At 56.7% G+C, this 27,357-nt stretch overlaps 1 protein-coding gene across 8 annotated transcripts in view; it reads right to left on the bottom strand.

Moving 5' to 3' along the window:
* Positions 1 to 27,357, bottom strand: part of Rimbp2 (RIMS binding protein 2) — a 171,343-nt gene that overhangs the window by 73,307 nt on the left and 70,679 nt on the right. For 2 of the 8 annotated variants that reach the window (XM_048785902.1, XM_048785904.1), the window contains exons 1-2: positions 3,920 to 4,116; positions 3,010 to 3,099 (exon numbers count right to left, since the gene is read on the bottom strand). In XM_048785902.1, coding sequence (XP_048641859.1) covers positions 3,010 to 3,099; positions 3,920 to 4,072 — 243 coding nt within the window. In that variant the 5' untranslated portion in view covers positions 4,073 to 4,116. Of the gene's footprint in view, positions 1 to 3,009; positions 3,100 to 3,919; positions 4,129 to 14,144; positions 14,166 to 27,357 lie in introns of those variants that run through there. The other 6 variants (XM_048785899.1, XM_048785900.1, XM_048785903.1 and 3 more) reach the window with 5 other exon arrangements.

Below are 27,357 nucleotides of genomic sequence, written 5' to 3'. Positions count from 1 at the left end.
GGGAGGGAGGGAGGGGAAGGGGAAGGGCGGAGGGGGCCCTGAAGGCTGGCTGGCGTGAGTGGCCAGGCCTGGGCGAGTCCCTGCCACTCAGCTGTCCCACCTCTGCCTGGTGAGCCCCTGGCTCCTCAGAGGTCCCTGCCGAGTGGAAGGGACAGCCAGCTCTGCTCTGTGCCTCACAGCCCCTTCAAAGGCCACTTTGAGAAGACAGCAGGAGACAAGGGGACTGAATGTGAGTCCCCTGGAGCTGGGACACCAGGCACAGCAAGAAGGCTGCGAGGGGAGGCTGCCTCCACCACAGCACCGGCCCAGCCAAGGCCCGCGGGCCCTGCTCCAGCTCTCCGCCCTCGCTGGGCTGGAGACCCCCGGTCTGGCAGAAGCCATGAATACCCAAGGAGAGACTGGCACAGACTGCGGACAGCCCCCCAGGACCGCTCCCACCCGCCCGTAGCTGACACCTGAAGCCACCACTGCTGTGTGATTCACTCCCCTGGCTGGGAGGGGGCTGGGAGGGGCCTCCTGTGTCCACTCCTCGGAGTGTGAGTCTCCTGGAGCCCCTGCCGAGAACTGGCCTGAGGGTGAGGGCTGGGGGCCAGGGAAGGGCCCTGAGTGGAGAGGAGGGGACGCAGTAAAGCACATGTTTCTAAAATGTGACAAGATACACACCAGATCTGTCCTCCAACCATTTTTTAGGGTATATCTGTGGCGCTAAATACACATTGTCTGCAGGCACCACCACCGCCATCTCCAGGGCTCCGTCCCCAGCAGGGGACTCGCCATTCCCTCCCCACCCCCATCCTGCACTCCACCCTCTCTTTCCTTGACTTGGAAACTGGGGAGCCTCATGCACCTAGACCCGGGGGCCCTCCTCCTTCCGTGGCTGGCAGTTACACTGGGTGGGTTGCCCCCAGGCCTGTCTGCAGGGTCACCTGTCAGAACCTCCTTCCTTCCTGGGGCTGAGTGGCGTTTTGTGTATCCATCTATCCACTGGTGCACACCTGGGCGGCTCCACCTGTTGGCTACCATCATCTGTAGCCCAGGTGTACAAACACCTCTTTGATGCTTCACTTGTGATTCTTTTTTTTATTATTTTAATATTTTTTAGTTGGTGATGGACCTTCAGTTTTTTGCTTATTTATAGGTGGTGCTGGAAACCGAACCCAGTGCCTCACCCGTATGAGGCAAGTGCTATACTGCTGAGCTGCAACTCCAGCCCGTGCCTGTGGTTCCTTTGCATGCATACCCTGGAGTGGGATCACTGTTCATGCATAACATCCTATTTTTAAATTCTGGGGGCCTCCGTGGGGACGGCAGCAGTTCACACACACACCCACAAGGCACAAGGTACACTTTCTCCACATCCTCATCTTAAAAACACCTCCTGAGGGGAAATGGCCAAGAAGGAAGGCAGGAACACAGGTATCAAGGTCTTGGCAGTGAGTTGTCAGAACTGTCATTCTTTGATCTATGCACTGGTAGAGCTGCCAAGTCAGCAGCTCAGAGCCACCCACCCCACAAACCAGCACCCAGGGCGCTCCACCTGTCCCAGGGGCTGCAGGCTCAGATGGGAAAGACCACGAATGTGCAGGGGACAAACAGACACATCAGTGAAGATGTGTTCCACCAAGAGGGGCCAAGAGATTAAAGAACAAGCACCAAGTGAGTTCACACAGGGAAAAGGGAAGGGGGACACTCAAGTGGGCAGCTTTGCCAAGTGACTTTAACTTGAGACTTCAATGAAAAGCAGCTGCCAGCTGCTGGAAGACGGGGGAGCAGAGAATTCCAAGCAGAGTGGACCATCAGGAGCTGGGCCCAGCTCAGTGTGCAAGGAAGAAATGTCAGAGTGCTGGAGCCTCACAGTGAGGGGGACTGACAGTAATAAAGGTCACCACGGGCAAACCCAGTGGTGCCTACAGGACGGGAGGGGAGGGGCCATGCAGAGGAGCAGAGCTGGGGCCTGGGAGAGGAAGGGGTGGGCCAAGGGGAGGAAGAGTGTGGGCCAAGGGGAGGAGGGCAGCTGGGGCCTAAGAGAGAAGGAGGGACGGCCCAGAAGAGGGGCAGGGTCAGGCCCAGCAGAGGAGGAGGGCCAGGCCTAGCAAAGGAGGAGGGCCAGGCCCAGCAGAGGGGGAGAACCAGGCCCAGCAGAGGAGGAGGACCAGGCCCAGTAGAGGAGGAGGATTAGACTCAGCAGAGGAGGAGGACCGGCCCACCAGAGGGGGAGGATCAGGCCAGCAGAGGGGGAGGACCAGGCCAGCAGAGGAGAGGGACCAGGCCTAGCAGAGGAGGAGGACAGGCTCAGCACAGGGGGAGGACCAGCCCAGCACAGGGGGAGGACCAGCCCAGCAGAGGAGGACCAGCCCAGCAGAGGAGGAGGGCCAGGCCCAGCAGAGGGGGAAGGCCAGGCCCAGCAGAAGGGGAGGGCCAGGCCCAGCAGAGGGGGAGGACCAGGGGAAGCACAAGAAGAGAACAGGGGCCGGGTGTGTTGGCACACACCTATAATCCAGCGGCTCAGGAGACTGAGAGAGATAGATGATGAGTTCAAAGCCAGCCTCAACAAAAGCGAAGCGCTAAGCAACTCAGTGAGACCCTGTCTCTAAATAAAATGTATAAAGGGGCTGGGGCTGGGGCTCAGTGGTCTAGTACCCCTGAGCTTAACCCCAGGTACCAAAAAAGAGAACAGGGTCTAGAAGAGGAGGGCTGGGGCCCAGGTGGCACTGACCAACCCGTTGGTGCGATAGACTAGGGGCAGTAGAGTGCAGGACACCCTGGCATTTTGGCTGAGCTGTGGAGGATGAGGAAAATTCAGCAGGAGGACAGGGGACTGTGGACACGGGAGGCTGTCCCATGTCCCATATCTGGCCTTCTTGGGGACATGGAGACCCGGGCCTATGGGGAGACCCCTGGAGGGCATGTGTACAACACTGGCCTAAGCAGCAGACAGGATACCTGGGGTCTTGGCCCCTCACCTTGGGGTGCTCCCCCCCAGGGGGCCTGCTGATGGGGTGACATTACCTGGTCATGCTGCCGGCCCCTTGTAGGTAGGCCTGCATAACGGGTTGTCAGGCGACGGTCTCCGTGGGCAGCATCCTTCAGTTCATCTTCCTGGGATAAAAGGAAAGGGCATGAGAGGTCAGACCCAGCTTGAGAAACTCCACAGGAACTAGATCCGGGGTCAGGTACCAATTCTGAACCCACAGGTCTGTGTGCTTTGAGAGTTTTCCGGATCCACAAAATCAGACCAATAACATCCTACAAGGACAAACTCCTCCACAGAGCAGGGCTGTAGGAATGCAGCCAGTCACACCCCAGTTCTGGTGGCCAAGGAAAAGCCTGCACCCATTTATTTTACTCCACCTCATTGGTCCAGGTCAGCTGCCTAACCCCACAAAATCAGTCTCCCCAAGAGAAAGGCTGAGGATGCCAAGGCAGTCTCCCCAAACCAGTCCACGCAGGAACGGGCACTCAGGGGCCACTCACTACCCCAGTGCCCACTGCAAGGAGCCGGCCACAGAAAGATGCCCAAAGATACACCAGCCTCCAAATGCACAGCCCCACACCTTGTGCTTCCAGAATCAGAAACCGCCCAGCAGACCACCAAGGCCCAGAGCAGCCAAGTGGGAAGAACCCCGTCCATGGACCAGATCTCCAGGTAAGAAGGAGGTGCCAGCCGGAGCCTGCTCAGACCCCGGGCCCTGTGCACCAATGATGTGCATCTCCCTTTGTGCACAGGAGCTCCCAGGGACACGGGGAGGAACGCAGCTGGCTTCCTGGCTGATGCAGACTCGGCCCACTCTCCCCTGCCACGGCCGGGCACAGTTGCTACTCCGACACTCATGTGTCATGGCACCTGGGGAGCGTTCAGAAAGTGTCTATTGCTCACCCTTCTGACACTGTTTGGGTGCTGGACAGCAAGAAGACTTACCCTGGAAGGCCTCATAAGTGATGCCGTGCAGGACAAGAGCCGTCTGCCCAGGGAAATGGCCACTGCTACAATTAAATTGAGCCTTTCTGAATTAATCAGCACCACCCCAGGAATGCTAAGCGGAGCAGAGATCACCTCAGGTAGCAGCTGCATACTGAGACCAGAAGGCCTCCCAAAGATGTGGGCTTGTAGCCGCAACACGACAGAACGAGTCTCCCAGCAGCCAGCGCGGGTGGCACCAGGAGGACAACTCACAGGAGGAGGAGGAGGAGGAGGGCTGGGCGGGTCCAGCATGATCTGGAGCAGGGTCTTCACGGCCTGCTAAGGGGGCCAGCACCAAGTGCCTTAGTCACCCCTGAGCACACCTGGGCTGTCTGAAGCATGATGAAGCCACCATGGGCTGTGACACTGTCCATTGCTGACCACATCTGAGGGCCAGTAAGTAAGCCTGACGACACACTCCTACGGGCAGGAGAGGGGAGTATGACTCACACTGGGCCGGGACTGCAGTGAGGAGGGACTTCCGGAACACTTGCTGCGCAGGGTCCCACCAGTCCCATCTTTGGGACCTAGATGAGGGTGTGATGACGGATGGCCCCACCCCCATGCATCTCCACCTCCTGGGAAGTTCAGCAGCTTTCTTGCCCAGGGAGGACCAACAAGCAATGCAGACAGCGACTGCCTTAGGTGCCCCAGGCTGAAAGCCACACAAAGGGGCTCCGGGGAAGGAACATGGGCCCAGGGCAGCACCTCCCCAGAACCAGAGCACAGTGTGGAGCCGCAGGGTCAGCAGCCCAGGCAGGAAGAGGCATGGGCCTCACCGCCCTCCACAGAGGAGCACACTGCAGGGTCGGGCACCCGGCACCCTGCCAACAGTTCTGGGCTAGATTTGAGGACTGCCAGGTGGAAAGGAAGGGAGTCCTGGCCAGACGCGCAGAGAATGTGGCAAGCGAAGTGCGAGAGGGCCGGGGAGCTCAGGGACGCAGGTGGCCCGGTGTGGCTGCTGAGTGGGTGTGGGGAAGGTGGGGCAGGGAGCAGGGCGGAGGCTGCAGCCCAGGGGTCTGTCTGCTCCCTAGGACGTCAGATCTCTGTTCAGTGTGCCCCCAAACTCACCCTTGTGGAGAGTGCCAGCCAAGGGGATTTCGACCCATTGGCATGCACTAGGGACTCATTAGGGGGCCTGGTTTGATATTGTGGCCACTTTCCCCCAAATTATGGGCAAGAAGTGAATTCCAGTGGGGACAAGAGGAGGGAGAGCAGAACCACACACAGGGAGGGGTGTGTGACCTATGTGGGCAGATAGGCTGGAGGACTGATGAGGAGGGACACTTGGACATCTCAAGGGACAGGTCACACAGGACTGGGACCAGCATCGCCAGCTGGGCTTGTGGCAAGCAGCGGTCACTATGGATTTCCTTGCATTTTCCCTGTTTTGATGTTTGCTACTAATTCAAATAAACCCAGGCATCATGCTCTCCTTCCCAAGATGAACCATCAGGTCAAATGTGGCTTTAAAACAGAGCACTTTGTAAAAGAAGTCAGACTGTTTGGAGTCAGAGTATTGGCAGGGTGGGCAAGGGAGCCACGTGGTGGTAGGAGCTACCCAAGTTCAGGGAGAGGAAGGGCAGGCAGCAAAGACACCCTCAGGCATCTGCTGCTGGCCCAGGCCACCCTGACCCAAGTCCCCATGGCGAAGCCCTGGGTCCTGGTGGCTTTTTGGAGAGAGGCATTCTGGGAGGCATTTAAGAGTAAATGAGGTCATAGAGTAGTTCCAATCTGATAGGATCGGTGTCCTTGTAAGAAGAGGAAAATCAACGTCCCCCTCGCCCTCCCACCACGGCCACCTGAGAGCACCAAACAGCACAGCAAGCCACAAGGAGACTCCACTGGGAACGGACCTCCTGGTTTTGGACTTGCAGCCTCCGGAATTGAGAGGAGGCCACCGGGCGACCTGAGCTGTCTCACCAGCCCTGCCTGGAGGAGGGGGCAGAGCATCCCCAAGGCTGCCCAAGAGCAGTGCAAGGGTTAGACAAGGGAGGAGCTGGGTCTCAACCACCCCATCCCCTCCAGGAACATGGAAGAATCCAAGTTCAATGGGCAACATGGCCTCTTCCCTGGAGAAAAGCCCAGGCAAGAAAGGACAGGCACATTGCCCAACAACTGGTGGGCACTTCTTCCAAGCCCAGGGCTCAGTGGACAGCTGGGGCAAGTGCCCTGGAAATAGACCCACCCTCCAGCCCATGGGCAAGGCAGACAGTGTGGGCCACACACACGAAGGTGTTAGCCATTTGGGCGGCCATGGGAAGCAAAGAGAGGACTCGGTCACTCCTAGGACAGGCCTGGCCTCAGAGGTGGGTCAGAGTGGTCCACGTCTGACTGCAATACCCAGTGCCAGCACCACCTGACTGAAACCCTGGTGCCTAGTCCCCCACAACACCAGGCAGGTGGAAAGGTGCTTTCACCTCCTGTGCTGGGCAGTGGACGGCGGTGGAGGCAGAGCCGCTCCCAGGCTTGTGTGGCTAGCTGCTTCCAAGTGGGGAAGGCAGGATGAGCCCCTCAGTGTGGGAGCGGACACTTCTCCAGCATGTGGAGTCCCAGTGGCTTACGCCTCGCTGGCTCTTGCACAGACGCACAGTCCAGCCCAGCCATCCACCGCCTGCCCTTCGGATTCTGGAGGCTGCATAGGGGCCCAGGGAAGCCCTTGGGCTGGAGGCAGGATGAGGGGCTCCTCCCAGGCCGACTGTGTGATATGAAGCCCACGGTGAGAGAAGGCACCCATGCAGCAGAGATAGAGGTCCATGTTGGGGCTGGGCTGGGTGAAGGCGGGGCCTGGGAGTGTGGGTGGGGCTGCAGGTGCAGAGCGGGAGGAAGTCAGGCACCTGGGGGTCCCTGAGGTTTAGGGAGTCTGGGTCCCCTGTGTGGAATCTGGGGATGCTCTGTGAACGGGCCACTATATAGCTGAGTTCTCAGGGACCCTGACATGGTCCTGATGGGAAAGTCCTTCAAACAAGGACGTCCCTGGAACTATGGGACATCGTGGTCTCTCAGCAACATCATAGAAAAGTAGGTGAACTCAGCTGTCACCTGGCAGGTGAGGACCCTGCTATGGGAAACCAGCAGCCAGAGGTCCCAGAGAAGACAGGCCGTGATTCAGGTTTCCACAGGAAGGCAGAGACAGGGGCTCTAGAGGCAGTAAGCAGCAGCTTCCCCTCCCCAGGTGAGCACAGCCCAGGTGGCTGCTGGGAAAGGTGGGGACCAGGTAAGGCCTGGTGACTCCTGGAGAGTGAAGGTGGTCTGCAGGAAGGCGCAGGCCTGGAGGAGAAGCAGAGCACTCTGGGGTGGGAGGAGCAGGGGAGTCACATCTAACCTGTGCCCGCCCTGGGTCCTGGCTCCTGGGCTGAGCCCAGGGCTGGCCCCTGCCCATTCTCCTCATCCTCGTCCAGTCCTCACAGCACCCTAGCTCGACACGGATATGACCCCTCTTGTCATATGTAGAAACTGAGGCACGAGGGGCTTGGCAGCCTGAGCAGGTAGCCCCCACCTAGCAAGTGGCGGGGCAGGTCAAGCCTGGGCACAGGCATCCACAAGGGCCTATGCACCTGGCTCCCTTCGTGAAGGTGGCCCCCTGGTCCTAAGGGTGAGTAATGAGGCTCAGAAGTGCCTATAACTGGAAGGTTCTGGAAGGCGCTTTGAGCTGTTGACTGTAGGTGCAGTCTCAAGGAGCCAAGAAGCTCTCAGAGACATGACATCTGAAATGACAGAACACACATCTGCCCCACCTTGCCCCTCGGTACTGAGTTCCAATACCGGCCCTGTGTTCATGCCCAAAGCCCAGGACCAGAGGGGCTTTCGTCAGATGAGGCCAAATGACTTCACAGAATCAAAGATTCTGCAGGAGTCTAGAGGAGCTCCCTGGCAGGGGTGGGAGGGAGCCTTCAGGCAGCTGCGAACAGCAGCTCTTCAGCAGGGGAGTCGGTAACGCTAACCGTGTGGGCCTCACGCATTCACTTCTCCCTCATCTGTTAATTTGCTTTGGCTTAAGGGCTGTGAAAGTTTTACAACCAGTTTTATCTCCGGACACATGTAATTACATCACGAATCACAAACATGCAACGCCATTATGCTCATCGAGGATGCATGCCATGTGTTAGGATGTGAGCCCCAGCCAGAGGATGCCATCCCCGGAGGGCATCCTCAGCACCAGCTACGACATACAGGAAAATCACTCAAGTTGACTCTGAAATGTGCTTCATGATGTTTTTTCCTTCCTCCTAAACAGGGTTCATAAGTGTCACAGCCTGGTGGCCCGGGTAGGGAGATGGAGTCCCCAGAGGAGAGGAAGGGGCTGTGGGGTGGGGGAGCTATGGTAGAGCCTGGAGGGATGGAGGGGAGAATGGGATAGAACTGGGGTGCCATGGCCTCTGGGCCCACTCCTGCCCCCAGGCCAATGCCCAGGACAGTAGCTAGGTCCTCCCCGAGGACCCCAGGATGTAGAGGACCTTGATTTGGGGCCTCGTCTTCACGTTTAGCAAATGTGATTTTGAGAAAAGTATTTCACCCTTCCAAGTACTCCTGGCAACTTAAGTGAGATCATTCATGTAAGCGCACTTGGCAAACTGTAAAGCACAATTTGGGTGTGAAATGTGATTATGCAAATAAGGGGGCTGCTGCTGCCACCATCGTATAGGCTCCCAGCAGCCACAGGGAGGGCGGAGAGATCCAAACCTCTAATTCCCTGTTTTGAGAAAAGCTGATCACAGAGCCCTTGCCCAATGGGCCCCGTGCACACCACTCCTGATCCCTTGGACAGCTCAGTACCTCATGTGCCAATCACACAGCTCCAGAGAAGCTCACTGCGTTCTCTAGAACCGTCTTCCTGCCACCAGGAAAGCACAGCAGGCTCGGATGAAGACTCGCAGCATGCTCAGGTACGGCTTCCGTGGTGCCCATCGCCCCAGCTCACGCACTCCTGCAAAGGGCACACGGCTTGGTAGCGAAGAGCAAGCACACATAGGAGCCCATGAGGTCACCCTGGTCAGTGCCTTTGGAACACAGGCTGCCCCACAGCAGCAGGGGGGACACCTGAGACACTGCATAGCCCAGAAGGTTTCCCCTCCCAACCCTCTGGCATGGCTGGTGGGGATGGAAGATGGAAAAGAGCTCAGGGGACCTCAGAGCGTGAAAGAGTCACCTCGGGACCACACGCACTCTGGGACACACCCTCGGCAGTGAAAGCAGTGTGCAAACCTGACCGTGCACGTCCGCCACAGCCCTGATCAGATGTCAAGGTGTGTGAACCCTCCGAGTGCTCCTCGGAGCAGATGGACCACAGAGTGGAGCATCATTCAGCCTGAGGAAGGATCATGGCCACCCTGCCACATGAGTGCCCTGGGAGACAGGCTGCCAAGGGAACGCAAGCAGACGTGGTCACTCGTATGTGGGCTAATTCCACCCACGGCAAGTATTCAGACAGGCAGATCCACAGACAGAGAGCACCTTGATGGCCACCAGGCTGGAGGAGTGATGAGGCTCCCCTGTGGGTCACAGAATGTGCTGGCACTAGATGGGGCCTCAGGACACCATGCAGGCCCCAACTGCCACTGTGCATGGTAAGGTCTGCATCACGGGGATCCTACCTCCGTCTGAGCTCCCCAGCAAGCCCAGGTGCCACCCAGGAAGAGGCTCACCTGCATCCATCAGGGTGCTCCCAGGAGCATCCCATGCTAAGAGGACCTCCCTCCAGTGAGGGCCACCGAGTGTGACCACCTCTGTCTCCTGCATACCTGTGCTTCTGAATACTGCCACACTAAGCCTGGTCCTCAGCCCACGAGCAGCAGCCCCTGGGACAGACACACACCTGCTGCGTTGGGCTGCCTAAGGATTCAACTCCCAACTCCTACAGAGGAGTTCCAGGGCACCTGTGATGGAGACACTTACAAGGTAAGGCGGTTTAGAATAATAGTCATGAAAAGGAAGAGAACAATGTACAGACAGACGGACAGCCAGAGACCACGTGGAAGGGACTTCCACCCACTGGCTGAACAGCCCATCAGCTCCAGGCTTGCCTGCTGCTCCTGTGGACAGGGCAACCCATCAACTATAACTTCGCTAATGGAAAGGACGAGCCTCTGAGGGCCCTACCACAAATACCAGAGCAACGAGGATGTTTAAGTGCCGTTTTAAGAAAGTGTTTGCTTTTTCAGCAGGTGATTTGTCAGGGTGGCTTTGAGCCGGCACTGCCCTCTAAGGGCGCCTGAGCTTCCTTCTCTCCTCCGCCTGGGCGTCCTCCTCTGCCTGCAAACCCCAGCAGGGCCCCTTCAGTCACAGGAGAAAATGAGACAGGGTTCTGCAAACAGCCCCACTGCAAGTGCCACAGCCACCCACACACACTTAGAAAGACTAGACTCTCCCCCAAACTGACCACTGTGCCCTGCACACCTGTGCCTCTGAATACTGCCACACTGAGCCTGGTCCCCAGCCCATGGGTTGGTTGATCAGTTACCAATTGAGTTTTCTTTATGCCAGACCAACTCAGAGACCTCTGGGGGTTTGGAAATATGTCCTGACCCACCTCTATCTTATTGCAAGGACCATCTTGGGCCGCAGAAATCCGATCAGACCTCCTTCCACATGGATATTTTCAGATGTTTTTAAGTTAGCTTTTTAAATTACAATAATATACACAAAATCACACAAACCACAGGTGTTAACCACCACAAGGACCCACACCCACGTAGACCTCCCTCCTGCCTCCTCACAGTTGAGACTCCTCCAGAAGGTTCACACACACACCCCAGATTTGCATTGCTGCTCATCAACTCTGTCAATGAAACAGAAAGGCCTTTCATTTGTCCCCACCATTAGCCTAGGACCCCCACGTGTGCCAAGAGGACCTTTCAGACCAACTCTTACTGAACCCTGGGGTTGTTCTGGTTTGAATGCACTGCCCATCTGTCTCTGGGAACGTGTGTGTTTCTGTTGAGTACCATCCAGAAACAATGTGGCAATGCCCTAGCCCTCAGCGCCAGGAGACCGCCACAGCCGGGAAGGGGGAGGCCTGGAAGGGAAGGTGGGTGAGCCCATTTCCAGCTCTCACCAATACATGGCCAGTCCACCCCTGGAGAAGCTCTGCTGATGGGTCCAGTGGGACCCTTGGACGTGAATGCAGCAAAGCCCGCAGGTCACCAATGCCATCTCCCAGCAGGCCAAGGGGGAGGCTGCAGAGACTCCCGCATGCTTCCCTTTCCCAGTGGCCTCAACCCTGAGGTCTCAGGAGCAGGAGTCACACAAGCAGAGCAGTGAGCTTGAGGTCCCGCGAGGTGGTGTCAGGACTGCACAAAGGGAGGTGCGCTGGCCCTGCAAGGGAAGGGTCCACCCGGGGGCTCTGCCGCCTCCTGGCCCCTGAACGTGGCTCCCCTCACCAGGTCCTCCATTTTGGAAATTTTTGTGAGAAATTTCCCCTCTGAGGATGTTGGCGACTAAAGAGAATCCACCTCTCTACCATCCGTGGTGTTCAGGGGCTATCCCGCCAGTCTTCCCAGGCCCGTGCCCACTCCTTGCCCCTCAGCCAGGGCCTCCAGGCATTCCCAGCTCACCCCACAGTGAGCAGCTCAAGCCTGCATTTTAAATATGACTGTCATTTTGTCACCTTTTTGCACAGTGGTTTCTACACAAAATGTTGGAGCTACTTACTTCAGTTCTCAAACTCCGCACCTCAGTGTGGCTTTCAGTCAAGGCTATGATTAAATGGGTCCAAGGAATCCCATTCTTGTGTAAATGACTCCTGGCCCATTGCTTCAAGGGTGTGCTGTGACACAGGAGGCCTGGGATGCCACGCATACCAGGGGTCAGGGAGGAGATGGCAGAGAAACGTGGCTTCCTGGACGGGGTCCTGCAGCAGAGGCCTCAGGGACGATCCCGCCTGCCCAGCTCTGCCGGTGACACTGGAGTGGAAGATGTTCTGAGCAGGTCTGAGGCCACTATTTATTTTTTGGCTCCGCCCAGGGTTTGCCTCCTGCCTCTGCTGCCAACGCTCACCCAGCAAAACCTCCCTCCACGGACCCGTCCTGTGGCAACAGCCTGGGCTGGGGAGGAAGGCAGCACCACCAGGCCAGCAAAGGTCCTGCAAAGGACCTGGGGCCTGCAGCCCCCACCTCCAGCTAGGCTGCTGTCTCCACCATGACCCACACCCTCAAGAGTCATCGAAAGCCAAAATAACCCTCCTCCATGAAGCACCTGGCACACGTTAAAGGAAAGCACCACTCAGTCTCCGTCCTCCCGTGCAGACTTCTCCTCCCGGGCTGGGCACCCGGGCACCTCCGCTGCAGAGAGGATCTTTCCCTGTCATGGTTCTTCAGCCCCGGAGAGCACAGCTAGTCTGCCTGCTCTGGGTTAGAGGAATGAGTCTTCCCTCTGCCAGCTTGGGGAAGTCTCAGGGGCTCCACGGCTGGGCCCAGACCAGGTAGGTCACGTTCTCAACATCTCCTCTGCTCAACCTGGACTCAGGCTGAAAGGGGGCTGAGGATAGGCAGCTCGCTCTTGCCATTTCTCGGGTGGACCGTCGACAGCCTGCTGTTTCCATTTTTGTTCACGCAGGATCAGTAGATGCCAAAAGCTGACAAAGGCAAAATGCGCGTCTAGAATTTCTCACCGTGGAAACATAAATAGCCTCGCCCGGCCCCTGCCAGCACTGACGGGCAGGACCCGTCAGAACGTCGGCAGCGGGTGGCTGGCTTTGGCCTGCCAAGATTCCTGTGGCCCCAGCTCTGTGCCCAACTAATTGTCAACATTCAGAAACAGGAAAGCTAATCCACAAATAAAGACTTATGCTTTCTGGTGGAAAAAAAAAATCAGAAATTTTGGCAATGCTGGGTCTGCATTTCCATACAGCTCCCGTTGGCTGTGAGCATCCTTCTGTTTGCCTTTGGTCCTAAATCTTCTTACTCATTTCTGACCTTCTTCAGGAATCTACATCTCAGAGGATTCAGATGAAGTGGGGTCATACAGAGCCCAGTCTTTATTTAGTCCTTTCCATGCTTGCTTTCTGTTGCTAGAGCAGAAATACCTGATGCTGGTACTTCCTACAGAAAAGAGGTCTATTTAGGTCACAGGTTTGGAGGCTGAAGGCCTGAGCTCAGGTGGCCCCATCTGTCTGGATCCTGGTGAGGCTGCCACTGGCCACATCATAGCATGGAAGGCAGAGGGCATCGTGGCCAGAGAGGGAGCCAAGGGGCCCAGCTTGTGGGAGGTCAGCATCGCCCCCTGGTGAGGGTGCACCCGGGAGCTGGCCGCCCTCCAGAAGGCCCGCCTCTTAGAGCCCCCAGCTCCCCCACCAGGGACGAGCCTGCAGCCCAGGAGTTTTGCAGACTCATCGGAACCACCACCAGCCACAGCAGTGGGCCTCCGCTGCCCCCTACCGCCCCTGCCTGCCCAAGATGTGAGGAGCACAGTTGTGAAAGCAGCCCCGCGGCCATACTGCGTGCCACACTGCTTGCCCTTCTGCTGTGCAATACACCTAAGCTCTGAGGAGAAGCATGATTTCTAAAGGGGTAAAGTGGATCTCAGAGCATTCACACCAGTGAGGTGGTGAGCTCACAGATCTGCTGCAGGAGAACCTAAGCCGCCCCCGACGGCTCCGTACCACCCTCCTTGCCAGCCCCAGGGGCACGGGCAGTGACAGGCTGGCTTCCAGTCCTCTAGCATCACCTCTCTGGGGTGGCATGGGCTTCTCTGTGCAGCCAGGTGGGGCAGTGGGGAGGGCGCCCAGGCTGCCCATGGAGGGAGGGGAGACCCCAGAATATGTCCGCTGCCTGCTGCCTGTAGCACTTTGGCCAGCGGCCTCTGTGACTTTTCCTCTGGTTTGTAGTTTTGTTGAATTTTTATTTTTATTTACCAAAATCCCTATCATTATAGAGCTTTTGGAAAAAAAAAAAAAAATATATATATATATATATATATATATATATATATATATATATATATATATATATGCATAGAGAGATAGATAGATAGATGGAGGTATATATATACACACATACATGTACATGGAATTGGCATATGATTTTGTGCATATGTCCACATACAATTTGTGCATTATTTGTTTGTCTTATTTCCCAGCATAGCATATGCACGCACACATCTTATGAAAGCGCACACATTTGATCTATATTCCAGTATCAGTGACTGTTATCAGGAAATAAAGAAGGAAACAAAAGCAGAGTCTTACAGAAAGCACTGTTTCCAGGAGGGCGTCCCCTGAGCAGAGCCGCGGGACCCCTGGTGGGGTGCCCTCCAGGCAGAGGGCACAGCTGGGCAGGGCCCTGGGAGAGAAGGGAGGAAGCGGTGGGGTGAGTGGGGTCGGGGCAGGGAGGGTTGAAACTGAGGGCTGAGAGGATGGCACAGGGGCTGGGTCCTAGGTAAGTCCCAGAGGCCCTGCCAGTGGGTGTTGGTGCCCACAGGGGAGGGAGGCCACCAGGCCCAGGCGGGAGGCAGCGGAGGGCCACACCACTCACTGTCCCACTTAAAGCCAAGGACAGGTTGGCCCCTGGACTCCAGCCGCTCAGGCTCCACCTGTGGACCCATCTTGTCCCTCTGTCCTGAACCAGGAGGGTCTTGCAGGACCCCAGGGTGGCTCCCCTGCTGCCCGTCACCCACTCTGCTTCCTCTCAGCCGCGGCTGTGAGTCTGGCAAATTCCCCTTTCACCAGGAGAGGTGAGGCCACCTGTCGGATCCCACAGTCCAGGCCACTGCGCAGCAGCCGAGACCTCGTCCCCCCTGTGCGAGGGCGGCCTCCTACCTCCAAATTGTTCTGATCCCAGCACCATTTGGCCTGAGCTTCTTCCCCAGGGAAACTGGAAATATGCCCTGAGGCTTTCCATCTCAGCTGGCCGCTGACCATGCAGTGGCCGGCCGATATCCAGGAGTGACCACTGAGCGGCGCTGGGCACCAGCCCCACATCAGGCCTCCACCTGCCAAGCCAGCCTCCATGTTGCCCTTTGGAGGCCTTGGCTCTCGCGCACCTCACGGGTGGGGGCTGGTCCCACATGGAGCACAAGGTGCCTCTGTGAAAGGTCCCCTTGTGGCCGAGCAAGTGGCCCTGTCATGGGCCTGGCATCCTGCTGGGGGGCGCTGGCCAGGGGCCTTTTGCACACAATCTCCAGAGGCACCAAGGGCAGCACAGCCCTGCCCCCTGGAACTGTGTCCTGGGCAGAGGTGGGCCAGGGAGCAGGCACCAGGCAGAGCGGCGCAGAGGGAGGGGGGCACTGTCCAGGTGGGAGGGGGGCACTGTCCAGGTGGCCGCAGAGCAGAGGCCTGAGTCCAGTCAGGGGGCTGTGGCTCTCCCTGGGGGGCAGGAGAATAGGCCCCATGGAGAGCAAGTGCTGGGGACTTAGAGAAGCCACAGGCAGACAAGCATGACAGCAGCACTGTGGGCCAGGAGGACTGCAGGTAGCACAAAGGGACCAGGAAGGGAAGGGGGCACATGACCTGCAAACCCCACAGGCTTCACGAGGGAGCCCAGGTCGCCCCACTGTGGATGGCAGGTGGGAAAGCCGCTACCTGCCTGGACACCAGCAGCAGTCTTGGACCTCCCCTCTGATGGGGTGCATTTGCTGGGACTCGGATCTCGAGTTGACACCTAGGAAGGCCTTGAGAGCTTCAGGACTCCTCCTGAGCTTTCCTGAGCCATGTTCTTTGGCCACAAGAGACAGGAGACATGTCTCCAGTCAAAATCCCGCTCGAATTCAAGCCAGCACCGGCCATTCTCTGAGTCTGAGGACATGGGGTGAATTTCTGTTTAGAAAAACACACGATCCTCTTGCACAAAAAAAGCAGCAAATGGAATTTGAGCAGAGGGTGGTGAGCGAGGGACAATTCCTGAACTCCAGCATTGCAAGAAGCATTAAAGGAACAATCCTTACCAAAATGATTCACACCGCATAACAATGATATTCCAATAACACCACCAGGGCAGGAGGATGCTGGACACGGTCACCCAGCAGGACACAGGCATTCAGTGGCCTCCCTGGACTCCAGAATGTGACCTGACGTGACCAAGCCACCAACCACAGGCACAGTGAACTTCACCCACCAGGATCCCCAACGGATACTTTTTAATTGGGGAACTGGGGGCAAACAGCCTTTGTGTTCTAAGTAGGAACAAAGGTGATTTATGAGGATGATCAAAAAAACAGAAAGGAGTGGCCCATACCTCCCTCGCTCTTCATGAACCCACTGCGCCAGCCTCAGGTGGAGCTGGTGAGCTGGTAACTGGACACGCTCCATCACAAACCCGTGCCATAGTCAGACCGGTGGCGTTAAGCTTCTCCCTGTGTAACTGCAGCCGGCCCTCCCTGTCCCATGGGGTTTGGCGTGGGTGAGGCTGTACGCACATATGTCCCCGCCCTCTCCTGGGCCCGGTCACCCTCGCACTCTGCTCTGTGTGAGGCTGTGGGGGCAGATGGCCTTCCAGGAAGACAACTCCACCCGCACTCCCACAAGCCTGCTTCAAGAAAGGGGCTCAGTGAGCCTTGCCCAGCCTGCGCTGCCACCCTAAACTGCCAGGCGTACAGGCAGACCCTGACCACAGTGCTGGGAAGGCTGGAGAATCTCACATGCTCCCCAGTACATGTGCCCCAAAACATGGCCACTTCTCCTCTTGGGCACCATCTTCTCCTGTTGTAAGAAACATGCATTTTTTAAAGTTTGAATTACTTGTTAAGGAAAAAGGAACTGGAATTGCCATTCCAGCTCAGAAAGGAGTCTGGCCTGCATCAGCCACATTGCTGCAAGGCAAACCCCGCACGAACGGAGGAGGAGGGAGCTTGCAGAGGGGACCTCCCCTCTAGAAACAGAGTGCGAAGTGCACCACAAGGACCTGCCCCATCCCCAGGCCTCAGGATGCCCTAGGAGGTGCACAGGGAAGCCCCATGAATCCTGCCACATCATGAGAACAACAAATCAGTGCCAGGTTCAGAAGAGAGAGCTTCGTCTACGGTGGATCCAGACACGGTGCCTCCTGCAGGTTGGAGACCAGGCCACGGTGATCTAAGGATGAAGTGCCTGCAGTGTACATGGCTCACACCATGACCCTGAAGTGCCCACCAGCAGCCTGCCCTGGTGCTGGGGACCCTGGAGAACAGCAGGGTCACAGAGAAACACCTTGGCCACCTGTGCCCTCTAACACTCCAGCCTTCCTTCTCCGTGAGGACAGGCCATACCACACTTCAGAAGGACCTGCTCAGGTTCCTGAGCAGGAGGTCCTGCCCAGGATGGCCTGCTCCTCCCTCCTGCCTCCTCCCAATATTCTCCCGCCCTGCCCAGGGGAGGCAGAGCTTTCCCTGTGGCTAAGGACAACCACAGAGAAGCAGCCATCTTCCACAGAGTGACTTGCTCTGGTCACCTGCAGTAACCAGCCACTATCCTGAGCCATCAAAGACTGACATCTGCTCTCATGCAGAACATGGACAGAAGTAGAGAAGGAGAGAGATCCGTGGGTGCCAGGGAATTCAGACTGTGCTTCTGAAGAAGACGCGGCTCAGGGGGCAGAAATGCCCCTGACCCCCACAAGCTCCTGCTTCCCATGCCCATCATTTCTGGGAAGGCCTCTGCCCCTGCAGGTACAATACAGCAGCTGATCTCCATGTGCCAACCGAGGCCCGTCACCGCCATCCTAGAGTTGAAGCGCCAGCTTCTACCTGCCCAGTCCGTCGGACTGCGGAGCTCTTTCCCTCGCTCAAACATGGCCCAGCCTTCTGGCCCCCTCCTCCCCGTCCTTGGGGCCCTGCTCTAAAGGTGGGCCTAGCTTGCGACACCTGCTCCTGACTGGCAGATGCCCAGTGTGAGGGCTTCCAAAGGACGTCTGCTGACATGACTTGGTGCCAGTGAGTCCCCAAAAGTGCCTCCAGGGAAAACTCCCCATCTGTACTCAGGACTTCATCCACCCTGAGGTGGACATCCTAGGCAAGGCCTGGGCAGTGCCAACAGGGCGCCTGGCAGCATGGCCTCCACCAGGGAGTGCAGGCTGCTCACACACAGGCCTGCGGTCCTGTCACCAAGCCCTGGGAAGCTGAACAAGGGCCCCTCAAAGCCCAAGGAGATAGTTCTCCGGCTGTGCACCAGGCCGGTACCGAAGCCCATCCAGGGAAGGTGCGGTGACGGGTCTATGTGCAGGCGAGGACTCTGGCTGGCTGGTTTGTGTGACATGCGGCCACCATGGGACCAGACAGAGCACTAGGTCGGTGGAACTCAAGAGCTCCTTAAAACAGCTCACGGCTATGATTTACATCTGGGCTAAAGGAGAGAGCCATCCTGGGGACACCTGCCACCCCAGCAGCTCGTCACCTCACTGAGGATGTGCAGGCACCCGCCTTGGACCAGCACAACAGCACACTCCTCAGAAAAACGTCAGATTGCAAGCTGCACAGAGAAGAAAGTGATGGTGTTCAAAGGCTTCCTTCTGCAAAATAAAAACAGCCGGGAACATTCTGTCTGAGTACAGTGAGGGTGCTCACGGCAAAGACAACAGTGATGCCAACAGCCCCGGATAAGGTCTGTGCCTCAGTCCACTGTGCTGGACCCATGCCCAGGTCCCAGATCTTATCACTGCTGTGTTCATGACGTCACTCCTGGGGTAAGCTAGGCAAAAGGACACGTGTGGGACTCTGGACTGACTCAGTAACACCCGAGAGAGTCTGAACTTACTTCAAAGTAAAAACATTTTTAAAAATTCAACTAGAAAACGGCCGTGGGGCCAGCAGCTGTCTCTGCCCATTAGCCAGCGAGCTGGGTTCCCTCGCTCTCCCAAGGCCAGGGGAGAGAGACCCTAACAGACATGGAAGGTACGTCTGTGTTCAGAATTAGAAGAAGCAGAGCCCCTGAGTACCAGAAAGCTAGGCACGATATTCACAGAGCCCAGGTGACATGACAGGCCTGGGCATGAGCGGTCATAGTGTGGCTGAACAGGGGTGGACACAGTGTGCTCACTGGGGTGGGGGGAGCACGGGGCACAGCTGGGATGCGGTGGCCTTGCAGACTCCCAGGAGACAGCATTTGCTCCGGAGCCCATGGTACCTGACATACAAGAGCCCTAAGTCCATTCTCACTGATCAGGTGACAGACATGGATGAACAAAAGTGCTCCTCCATCCAACTCCTGAGGGTTCACAGCAGCAGGACTCACAGCAAGGGGACATAGACTGCAGGGGGAGGATTCAGCCTGTGCATGGCCCCAACCTCCCAGGAGGGTCCCTTGACTTGATCCACAAGAGATTTCTCACACACCTGCCTGCTGTGTCTGCACGCACATGGCCATAAGCACTCAGAAATCATGTAAAAAGAAATGTTAACTTAAAAAGTAAACAAGTTGAGGCTGCAGGTGTAGCTTGGTAATAGAACCCTTGGCCCTGGGTTTGATCCCCAGAAAACAGGAAAAAAATACAATTTTCTGCATAATTACTAAGTGTTAATTGAAAATAAAGAACTAATTTTGAAAGTAAATATAAATCTCTCATGGTTTGTGATTTTAAGAACTGACAGAACACAGATGATGATAATTTTGGTCTTCCTCGCCTCTTCCCTATGCTTCTCAGCCATTCCTGCTCCCTCCTGGCTTCAGAGAGGCTGCTGGTCTGATGGTGAATTTTAGGGGTAGCAACGTGCCCGGAGATCAGCCGGGTCCAACTTAGCAGAAGCATGCATTCTTGATAGAAGAAAATGCAGGCAGGGAACAAGGGGACTGGGCTGGGCCAGAGGAGCTGGACAGACCCACGCAGCCAGCACTCCAGTGGGTGCCCCCCAGACTTCAAGGACCTCAGCAGCCTCCAAGGGGGTTCCCACACACAGGGCATCCTTTTCCAGAGTGACCTGCCAGCTATCCTACAGGATTCGGTTGCAACATTAAATCCCCAAAGCACCAGTGGCCTGAGTCTCGCTTAATGGTAGCAGCAAATCAAACCATGAGCTTGAATGAAGAGGTTTCTCCCAGGCACGGTGGTGCACGCCTGTAATCCCAGCAGCTCAGGAGGCTGAGGCAGGAGGATCACACTTACAGAGCTAGCCTCTGCCACTTAGCAAGGCCCTGAGCAATGCAGTGAGATAGAGACTCCAAATAAAAAAAAAATTAAAAAGGGCTGGGGATCTGGCTTGGTGTTTAAGCACATGGGTTCAATCCCCAGTACTGGAAAAAAAAAAAAAACAGGAAATGTTTAGAGACAAGACTGCCCACTGGGGCACCGATCCTGCAGTGGCTGTGGTTTCCAAGGCTCAGCTGAGACTAGGTGACGGCAGCTTGTGCTCCTAATTGCTCCAACCCCTGTAAGGTGTGTCCACCAGCATGAGGCAAAGACTGGGTGGTGACATGAAATCAGGAAGAGAGCAGCTCACAAGGGCAAGAATCTGGGTCCCTGCTGTGTTGGGGGAGGACTTGCCAAGGCCCCTTCCCCAGGGAAGGCTGTCAGTCAGGAGGGGGAGTGCACGTAGCACACCAGGGAGAAGTCAGATCCCTGACATGTGGTGACCGCCTAAGTCAAGCTACCTTCAACACAAATTCTCTCTTCTTTCCAAGTGACTTGAAAAGTGAAAAAATTCAAAAGAAATCCGTTCACTGATGTGTCTCCAAGACCATGACTCAACTGCGGCAGGTCAGAGCCCTCGCCTGAGGCACATGGCGAATATTGCTGAGGCAGAGACTGCGGGAAAAGCAACTAGGACAGCGTTCTCCACAGCGGTCACTGAAAGTGCACGGACACAAGAGGACTGGTGGCCACACCTGGAATCCCAGCCACTGAGGCAGGAGGTTTGCGAGTTCAAAGCCAGCCTCAGCAAATCAGCGAGACCCTGTACCAAAATACAAAATAAAAAAGGGCTTGGGCTGGGTCTCAGTGGTTAAGCACCCCTGGGTTCAAAGCCTTGTACCGAAAAAGAGAAATGCTCCTTTTTCTTGCTGATACCTGATATTGGCACATTAGTTAGTCTGTCTGCATCCGTCACTGAAGCTGGCCAAGGGAAGCTGTGGACTCCTGGCTGTCCAGCCCTGTGCACTGTCCAAGGTGCTGACCGTGAGCACCAGGGCCACTCTGTTTTGCTGCAAGGTTGCAAGGTTATCTCAGACTACGGGGTACAGATCATCTCAGATTCAGAAAGACACACACACGGGCAGATGAAGGGCCACATGTCAGCCTAGCTGCACACCAAGGAGGCCCCGATGGAAATCTCGCTAGCTGCCCCATTGAAGTAACTCGCACCGAGTGCCACCCAGTGCCAGCTGCCCCACCAAGCCACTGGCCCAGCCTTTGTCCCACTCATTCATGACCCTGCTCTAGGACAGGCACTACTTGCTTCCCAACCTCAACCTGCGGAACTTGCACAACAGGGGTGAACTGACCTGGCCAAGTTTGTATAGCCACTAAGTGGCAATTCCTGGACTTGAACTCAAGGCTGCCTCGTGCCGACCCTATGTAAGATGGAGGAGCTGTTAGGAGACCACTGCCCTCATGTGGCCACAGGTAGGATCAGGGAGCACTGGGAGAGTGTGGGAACTGAGGACTCCAGACTGTGGTCACAGTGAAAACTCCCAGGGAGAAGGGAATGGCTGAGATCTGTCCAGCCAACAGTTCTCGGAGCCAGGGGTGTGAGCAGGTGGCAGCCTGGAAGCCAGTGGGTTGAAGACAGAAAGCAAGTGCTCACGCGACAAAGAGCAGGCCACAGAGAGCAGCAGGATCCTGACCTGAAAGCCCCGCTACACCTGCCAGCCAGGAGTTCTGTATGAGTCACGGCCCCTGTGACCTGTGGTCTCCCCACATCTTGCTGGGACCAGAATTACACAATGCAGGTCAATTGCTTTCTACAGTGGCTAGCTCATAGCAGGTGCCCAGGAAGACGCTAGATGTTAAGAACATTCTGACCCTTACCCACGCATCTTCAGTGACTCTACTGTGACCCACCAGGCCAGGCAGAGGAAGGATAGGAACAGGGCCTCAATTTACCATCCCCCACATGACAGTCATTAGTTCTAAGATCTTAGACTGGACCCAGAAGAAGCTGACCCTGAAGTCAGACAAGGTTGGACAGCATTTCTGAAATCTGTATTTTCAAATCCCTTTCCAGTACCGGTCTCAACACTTCATGAATGCTGGTTTATGCAAACTGATCAGGACTCGGGGAGGCAGGTGGCCTCATTGCCCACATTTTGGAGAGAGAAACTGAGGCAGAGCAAGATGAACGACTTGCCAAAATCACAGGGAAGCAATGGCAGAGCTGGGGTTTGCTCCAGCTGCTCGGACCACAGAGCTTGGGAACGTAACCCCACTCTACACCACCCCAGCCTGTGTCTGCTCCATGAGGTGAGTCAGAGGGCTGCTCCTGGCTACCCAGGCTCAGCACAAGGCACAGGAGGGAGGAGAGCACTGCCCAGAAGCCCAGGGCAGCTTCTGGGATGGGGGCAGCAACGAGGCCAGGGCAGGGGTCTCACGTGGCAGGCGGCTTGCCATCCTGCTCAAGTGGCCTCTGGTATTTATCCGTGAGCCACCGAGGATTGCTCCAATGACAAACTCAAGGGCCACAACCAGCCTGGGCACAGGTTCTGCTGTCCTGTGAGGCCCGCCGTGGGCACCCTGCAGAGAAAACACGAGCCCAACAAAAGTGTACCTGTGTCTGTTCCCAGAAGAAAGGGGCCTTGGAAGTCTAGAGCCAAGACCCTGCTCCACGAGGGGCAAGCAGACTTTCAGCCACGGCCCTCAGACTCCTAAGCGGCCTCATGCTTCCGATGACCATGACCTTGGAAAGCTTTCTGTATGAGCACCTCATGCAAAGCCAGCCCCAGAAACCAGAGGAGGGATGTTGCCGGAGACCTTGAGAATCACACTGCATGTCTGCAAAACGTCACGATCCTCTGGTTCTTTTCTGAGCGATGATCATGAGAGGCCACTGAGCAGGCAGCTCCCAGAACTCCTCTTCCATGAGCCGGGCAAACAAAGGGGAAGCAGCGCCTGGTGGAGGGGGGGGGCCTCCATGTTGTCATGGCAACGCAGGCCCAGGTGCGCCTCTCTGCCCCTGTACCTCGGGAGGGAGGAGAGGAGAGAATGGGACCCTCAAGCTGCGCTAGACTCTGACCGGGGGTCACACCCGCCATCCGCGCTCTCAGCTTCTGGAGGTTCTATTTTATAAACGCAGGGGATTTTTTTCTTTCCCTTTTAATCACATCACCGCAGGCCTGCCCTGGTGACAAGAGCTGCCAGATCCTTGTTAACAGCCAAGGACAAGGGGCAACGTGACGGAGGCTGTTCCTGCGTATGGCATGCACACGTGAATCGGGTGGTCTCCATGAGGCCAGGGACCGTCCTGACTGTTGGCGTGATTTCTGTCTCAGCATGAAATGATCCATGAGGCTGCTCTCTGGGCACAGGTGGCACTCCAGCTGGGATTCCGAAGCATTAAGGAGGGGACAATTCAGGAGGGTGTGGGTGGGGCTCAAGCCCCAGTGGGAGTGGGTACAAGGGCCACCCTAGACTCCAGGGCGTGGGCAGAGCCAAGTTCTGCTGCAGTGGGAGCGTGGGGTGCAGCCTGTGAAGCGCCCACCCAGGGAGGCAAGGCCTGGGTCCTCCCTAGACCCCGGAAAGTACACCCCCTGGCCAAGACCAGCTGGAAGGCAGAGCCGTGGGGGTCAGGAGAGGTGAGAGGAGCTGGAGCAGCCAGGGGTGGGGGGAGAGTAGGTGGGAACACAAGGCCACATACAGGGCCAGTAGGCGGATCCTGGCCAGAGACCTAGAGACCCCCACCACCTAATTGGCACAAGGTGTCACATCCTGCTGAATGTGTCCCCCTCCAAATTCATACCTGGTATCCTGATCTTCCGTCCTTCAGAAGGTAACCTTGTTTGGAAACAGAGTCATCAGAAGTATAATTAGTTAAGACAAGGTCACCCTGGAATAGGGTGGCCCTAGTCCAATGTACCTGGCATTCCTAAAACACTGGACATTTGGATGCAGACACAACAGGGAAAGGGCCATGTAAGATGGGGGCAGAGATCCAAGAGACACTTGTACAAGCCAAGAAACCCTGGAGGTGGCCAGCAGCCACCAGGCGCCACAGGGAGGCCCAGAGAGGTTCTCCCTGGAGCCTTGGCAGGACCCCTGCCCACACCTTGACAAGGACCTTCCAGGCTCCAGAGCCGTGTGGGTGAATGGCTGTGTGAGTGAGGCTGGTGGTCCTGGGCCACAGCAGCCCCTGAGACTCAGACACATGCCACCAGCCTGGCTGTGGAACACAGTGACCCTGGAAGCAGAGCACATCCCAGAGAACCCATGGCTCACCCCAGAGTGAGCCTTGGAGCAGAGCCCCTCAGCCCCAGTTGACGCCTGGTATGTGCTCTGCCAGTGACCAATCCCCCCTGTAGACTCACAGCAGACCCAGCTGCCAACCCAGCTGAGCTGCACCTGACCCCTGGCCCATAGGGACATGCAGTGGGCGTCTTTGAAGTCACGGGCTTGAGGGTAATTTATAACATGGAACCAGGCAATAGATACAGCTGTCTTGGGAGACTGAATTATTTAAGCCCCACCCCTCCCCTGGACTTGTCTATGGACAATACTGCCACCTTTCCCAGAACCCTGCCTTCACCAGGGTCACAAGACTCAGCCAAACTGCCTCCCTCTGGCTCCTGCCTCTGGTCTCAAGCTGACTTTCAGCAAATTGTTTGTCCTCCAGCAACTCAGTTTCCCCATGGCAAAGCAAGGGTGGCTTGCACCAGCCTCATCAGGTGGCAGTCCCCAGAGTGCCTGGCACAGACAGGTGCCCAGTGACTGGATATCAGCCACATTTCTGCTGTTCTTATGACATGGTGACAGGTCGGTTCACCAGGGTGGGAACAAAAGAACAGTAACAAGGGCACAATGGCTGTTGGGTCTCCTTGGGCTCCTCCTGGCCCCACATCAGCTGACAGGCCAGGTCAGGCCCTCCTCGCAGCCTCACAGAGTAGCTCACGGATGGCTCAGTATGACCCATATCACAGATGAACCTGAATGCAGTTACTGCACGGGTGTGACGGGTTGGACATATGGGATCACAATATTTTGTGATCATCCACAAACACATCTCCCTCTGCAAATAAGCTGCTGGGGCAGGGCCCTGCTCCCTGCTCCTGAGCTAGGACAAGAGACTTCCTTTCTGGCAGTGACCGTGACAGACAGAAGCCGACTCCTGTGCCTTTGATGCGAGCCAGGGCCAGGTCCACCTGGTCCTGAGGACCTGAGTGAGAATGAGCGATGGCAATTCAGTGGGGACCAGAACAAGGTGACCAAAGGGGAGGTGCACCTTTCCAAAGGCTGGCTGTGAGTGGTGCTCCTAAAATGTCAAAGGCCAGGAGGGCAGAAGATGCCCACTCACAGGCCCAGGGAAAAGCCAGAGCCTGCATTTCTAACCAGCTTCCGGGCACCCTCTGCCAGGCTGAGATGATGTTAACAGTGTATATCCCTCAAGTAACCTGCTGGGCTCAGCCATGGAGCTGAAATGGCCAAGTGGCCCCCAGCTTACCTGAGAGCTTGCATCCTCGACACTCCCGAGGCCACGGGTGCAGTGACAAAGGTCACTGGCTTGGAGGTTAGCTGGCTTGGAGGCCACACCACCTGGAGGTGACCAGGGTGACCCCAACCCACCACTGGCAGCCAGAGGGCCTTGAGCAAGTTAGCCCTCTGGAGGCCTCTCATCATCCAGCTGTCGAGGGATGTGACACCTGGCTCCCGGGACTGTTCACTGAGCTCCCGCTGCCACTTTTATCCAGTCTACAGAGGGGGAGCCTGAGACCCGAGAGGCTCAAGTCCAGTTTCCCTTGTACTCTGAGCCAGAGGCTGTCCTCGGGCAGGGTCTTGTAGCAGTAGATTTCTCTGCTCCCTGCTCTGTCCAGTTGACGCCTGTGCTCTGGACTCTGGGCTGCTATTCCTACCAGACCTGCTCCTCAGCTTTGCCCAGTTTGAGCTCATTGCAGGTATAATTGGGGGAAGGGGGAGAATGTGACCCAGGGTCCCTCAAGCTCAGCACTGTGACATTCTGCCTGGACAAGGCTTTGCTGTGGCTGTCCTGGGCATGGCAGGGCAAGGAGCGGGGCCTCTGACTTCCACCCTGTGATCCAGCAGCCCCACACAGCGAGGCAACCAAACTTCCCTCCATGCACTGCTGAGACTGCTGTAGGGCAGATCTGCTCCGCCTCTGAAAACCCAGCTCTGGCTGCGGACCTGGGGGGCTGCCCTGCCCCAGCACATGGCAGCCACAAGTCTCTCCACCGCCTGCCTGCTCTTTCCGTGGCCCTCATGAGAGAATTATGAGAGCAACTCATAAATTACACTTGGCCAAACAAATATAAGCCCACTTCCGACAGCAGCTTGACTGGTGAGAGTCACCCTTTGGACTCTGCCGGGCTGGCCCTGCCCTGCGCTCCTACAGCACCCCTTCCTACCCCACTCCGACCCCGGGACCCCGCCTCTTGATGCCCGAGTGGGATCACGTCCCTGGTGCAGCACCTACCCCTCGTAAGGGCCTAGGCCGCCCTTGCACCAAAGGCACTCAGCCTGCCTACAGCAGTGGGGGCCAGGAAGAAGGGTGGACCCCTGAGAAATCAGGGCTGTGCTTGGCAGGAGTCCTGTCGCAGGCCAGCAGGTGCCCTCTGGACTCTGAGGCTGCCCGCGTCTGACAGCCTGTCAGGATTCCACCGGCCACTTTCAGGAGTGAAGAGAATTTGAAAGGAAAATCACTGAGCTAGGGGAAACTCACTGCACGTTAAATCAAATCCAAATGGAAATCTCTGACAGTTGGCTTAGGGTGACTGACAGCTGGGGGAGGACAGCTCTCCCTCCACTCATCGGGCCCTCTTCTGAGGACTCGCCCAGAAGCTATCAACCCGTTCATGCTGCATAAAATGTATCTGCTGAAAACTGCTCCTTGGGTTGGTCCTAGGTCTAGGAGGGCTTTCCAAAAGCCACCAGAAGTCCTAAGTGGGAGCGGCACCCAGGGACCCACCCCTCAACCTGGCCTCTCCAGCGCTATTCCCACCCATCTATGTGGTTCTTCCATGAATAAGTGAATTGCCAGCCATACCAAGCCCATTCCCACACCCACTGAGCCTGACCTCCACGATACACCTGGTGGCTGCAGAGTCCACTAATTACCCTGGATGTGTGGAAGCTAAATTGGTGCAAACACAAAATCAAAGCAGAGATCCAGTGGTGTACCTGAGCCTCCGCAGCCCTGAGGTCCCAGATCGCAGGTTAATTAGCAGCCATTTGCAAGTCCTCCACTTATTAATGGGTCCTTCAAAGCCCGGAGCAACCACAGAGGGAATAAAACAAGAAAGGGGAGCTGGACCCAGGCCACACAGGGAGCTTTCGCTTCTGATGCTAATAACTTTGAAAGCAACAACAAACAGGCCTTACCTCTGTGGGGGGGGGGGGGGG

This window comes from Marmota marmota, unplaced genomic scaffold (assembly GCF_001458135.2).
Source record: "Marmota marmota marmota unplaced genomic scaffold, marMar, whole genome shotgun sequence".
NCBI classification, from domain to species: Eukaryota; Metazoa; Chordata; class Mammalia; order Rodentia; family Sciuridae; genus Marmota; species Marmota marmota.
Note: the sequence above shows the minus strand (reverse complement) of the source record. Positions and strands in the feature narration are given on the sequence as shown.